We start from the raw sequence: 3,572 nt of genomic DNA, 5'->3' as shown, positions 1-3,572 counted from the left end.
GGCCTTAGACATGATACCCATTTGTAATATGAAGAGGTTTTTGGATGAACTAGTTTACTTTCCTATCTTATTTATTCCCTCCGGAATCCATCTCTGATTTTTTTATAAGATAGATAAAATAAGGAAAAGCCCTGAATTTTGAGAATTTTGTCTCAACTGTATATCAAATCCATTTTGTATGTGACTACAAATCATGATGACACTCACTTTCAGACACACCTCCACATCACCTTCATCGACACCTCCCGTCATATTGCTGTCACAGTCTTCTTGCTAAAACTCTTTAGGGGTTCTCACTAATGTCTACCTAGGTTAGGACAAGATGAATATACTTAGAGCTCACTAAGTACAGCAGTATGCTACTTGTTGTACATATGCAATTGAATAAGGTAATTCCTGACCCCACGGAGTGCCTGGTCTAGTAAGGGAGACTGGCCTGTAAATAGTTATCCACAATATATTGTGAGAATGCTAAAATGGAGAGATACACAAAAGAAGGTAATTCATCAAAAGTTTAGGATGTCAGGAAGTTTTCCTGAGTATTATGACATGTGAGCTTGCATAAAGGCTGACTAAATTAAGCATTGAAATGCAAAGGTCTATTGGACTGAGAAGAAAGCCTGAGTCTTAATTCAGCAGGCTTTAAGTAGGGAACAAACCCTACAGTTGTGTACCATTTGCAGGCTCTATTTTGAGAGGTGGTATCAAGAGTTGTGTCTAGAAAGGAAGAAAAGGGCTGTGGTAAGCAGTGTAGTAGAAACCCAAAGATGTTTCCTTACTAATTTCCAAGACTTTTAAGAACATGTTTACACGGCAGGAAGGAATTAAGATTGCTGGTAGAACTAAAATTGCTGCTCAGGATAAAAAGAAATAATCTGTCCTGGACCTTTCAGAATTATAGAAGTTTGTTAACTGTAGAAGAAGGAGATGATGGTCGGAGTCAACGATAGATTTTAAAATGCTGTACTGCTGACTTGAAGTGAGAAAAGGGGATATCTTTCAGAAGCCAGAAAGATGAAAGGCAAAATGTGCCCCAGAGCCTCCAGAAAGAACCCAAGCTTGCCAACATCTTGGTTTCAGCCTAGTGAAATTCATTTTTCGACTAGACCTTCATTACTATAAGGTAATACAGTTGAAGTATTTAGGTCACTAGACTTGTCTGCCAGGTTAGCAATAAGAAACTAAATAAAACAGAGATTGAGTAACTGAGACTAGCACATTCTTTAAGTTCTCCTGAGGAAAACTAGAATTTTAATGCAAAAGGAATGGTCAATTGTTGGACACCACTGCTCTGAACTCTGCAGAAAGCATGCTTGACTACTTGTGCAAAGTCACCAGTACTCAACAGTGTCTACAATGAGAGCCAAATAGGCAAGTATGCAGACCCAGGTTCTAAAGTGCAGTGCTCCTTCTGTTTAAACACAGATACAAAACTATTCCTTATTTACTCTATTGTGTGAACATTTTGCTTTGTATCTTACAAACAGGCCGTACTTTGATGCTAATTGTTTCCTGAGCTCCTGCAAAGAAATGTCCTTTGATCTGCCTACCCTTTGTTCCTGAATACCTGCTTAGAGCACCTCATCCCTGTGAGTAAAACCTTGGAAGTTAGAGACTCAATGCTCTTTGTTTTGTATGAGTCTCTGGTCCCCAACTTTCTTTGATATTAAATTGTCTTCTTTGTAATATTTTATAATTAGATACTAAGCCATTCTTGTTTGTGTTCACCACTACCAGCCAAGCAGGATAGCAGTCAGTCAGTCATCAGAGATCTGTGTGACTAAAGATAGACTATTGAGTTAAATAATAGGGAGACGGTCTAAGACAAAGTCAATGACCCTTACCAACAAATGATAAATGACTTAAACTGGGGAGTTTGCCTAGTGAAAAGAGGGGACCAATTAACTTCAATGAGCCAATCATCAGGATTTAGGGATCAATACATTATGGAGATTTAGGAAAAGGAAAGTATCTAGAAACACACCAAAAAGTCTGCCATTAGTGTGCTGGATAGATTCAGTTGTCAATTTGACAGGCCTACGAAGGGGGAACCTCAGCCTATCGACATGTCTGTGAAACATTTTCTTGATTGTTGAGTGATGTGGGAGGGTCCAACCTACTGTGGATGGTGTAGTCCCTATGCAGATGACCTTGGGTTGAAAGAAAGCAGGCTGAACATATGCCAGAGGATCAAGTCAGTAAGCAGCACTCCTCCCTGGTCTCTGCTTCAGTTCCTGCCTCTAGGTTTCTGCCTTGAGTTCCTACTCTGCTACCCCTCAAGGAGAAACTGTGATCAGGACATGTAAGCCAAATAAACCCTTTTCCTCTCCAAGTTGCTTTCGGTCAGAGTACTTTATCACAGCAACAGAGAAATGAAACTAAAACACATGGACACAGGAAGAATAAGCCTTTTTGTCCTGTTTTGGTGTGTATGAGTGTTGAAGTTCCAGTACACTGAATTTGAGATGCTCATGGAACATCTGTGGGGAAAGCAGGTAGTAAACTATATCCAAATCTCAGATTTTTAGAAAAAATCATAAGCACATGACTGGAATCAAAAGAAATTTTAAGACTAGAATGCACTGATTAAGAAAACAGTTTTAAGCATGTACTATTTAGTGTTATCACATCTTTTCTTAATCTTTGAAAAAAAACTGACAGGGCTGTTATAAGGATTTAATATTTAACAGAGTATTTAGTATCCGTACTTAATAAATTTTCAACAAAGGGATAGCATTTCTAAAGTCTCAGAAGGAACCACCTTGGGTCAAAGAACCTTTGGAAACAAGGGTCGAACTCCTGACAAATCAGAGAGACTCCCTTACTCAGCTGCTTAAAGACAGGTGTGTATGACACTAAGGTGCTCCACCCTGTCCAGCCACTGGCTCAAAGGAACTGAGAACTAGGAAATTTGGTTGGACAGTTGAGGACAACAGGAAGTAGGATAAGGCAGAGGACACAGAAAGAGGAGGGAGGCTGGAAAGGAAAACAGAAGGGATGCCACAGCAAATGGACAGCAGTGGGAGCCTGGGCTTGGGAGGTCAGCTGGAGAAAGCCAGGCCGTGGCCCGAAGGCAGGAGCACTTGGGACTTTCTGGAGGAAACCCTAGGTGCTGGGCGCTCAGTTCCTATGCAGCTATCCAGCACTGCTCCACACCAGCGGCCTGGGTGGCCAGAGGCCTGCGGTTCTTCTGGAGTCCAGCACGTTCACCTGCCGTAGTCACGGCGGGGACCGGACGAGCTTCCGCTCCGAAGCCGGAGCCCCGACGCAAACACCCAACGGTCCTGGCGGCACCCTCAATTCCAGGCGGAGCGCGGGCTCGGGGGCCCGTGGGCAGCCAGCACCGGTCATTCCCGGTCCTGTCGGGACTGCGGAGGGGCGAAAGGGAGTGAGGAAGCCTGAGGGGAGGACGCCGAGGACACCATGGAGCTGTACCTCAGCGCCTGCTCCAAGGCCGCCAACGTGGCTGCCACCAAGGCGTCCACCAGCAACTTGGGGGAGGACAGAGAACAGTGCCAGTGCCGAGACGTGAGCGCCCACATAGGCCGGGCAGCTGGTCGGGGGTCGGGGGG

At 43.9% G+C, this 3,572-nt stretch overlaps 1 protein-coding gene across 1 annotated transcript in view; it reads left to right on the top strand.

The window, feature by feature from the left end:
- Positions 1-3,423: 3,423 nt before the first annotated feature.
- Positions 3,424-3,572, top strand: part of Fsip2 (fibrous sheath interacting protein 2) — a 100,023-nt gene continuing 99,874 nt past the window's right edge. The window contains exon 1 of the mRNA XM_008832589.1: positions 3,424-3,528. Coding sequence (XP_008830811.1) covers positions 3,424-3,528 — 105 coding nt within the window. The remainder of the gene's footprint in view (positions 3,529-3,572) is intronic.

The sequence above is a fragment of the Nannospalax galili genome, unplaced genomic scaffold, assembly GCF_000622305.1.
Source record: "Nannospalax galili isolate Female #2095 unplaced genomic scaffold, S.galili_v1.0 scaffold956, whole genome shotgun sequence".
NCBI lineage: Eukaryota > Metazoa > Chordata > Mammalia > Rodentia > Spalacidae > Nannospalax > Nannospalax galili.
The sequence above is the reverse complement of the archived record's forward strand: the minus strand, read 5'-3'. Positions and strand labels throughout refer to the sequence as shown.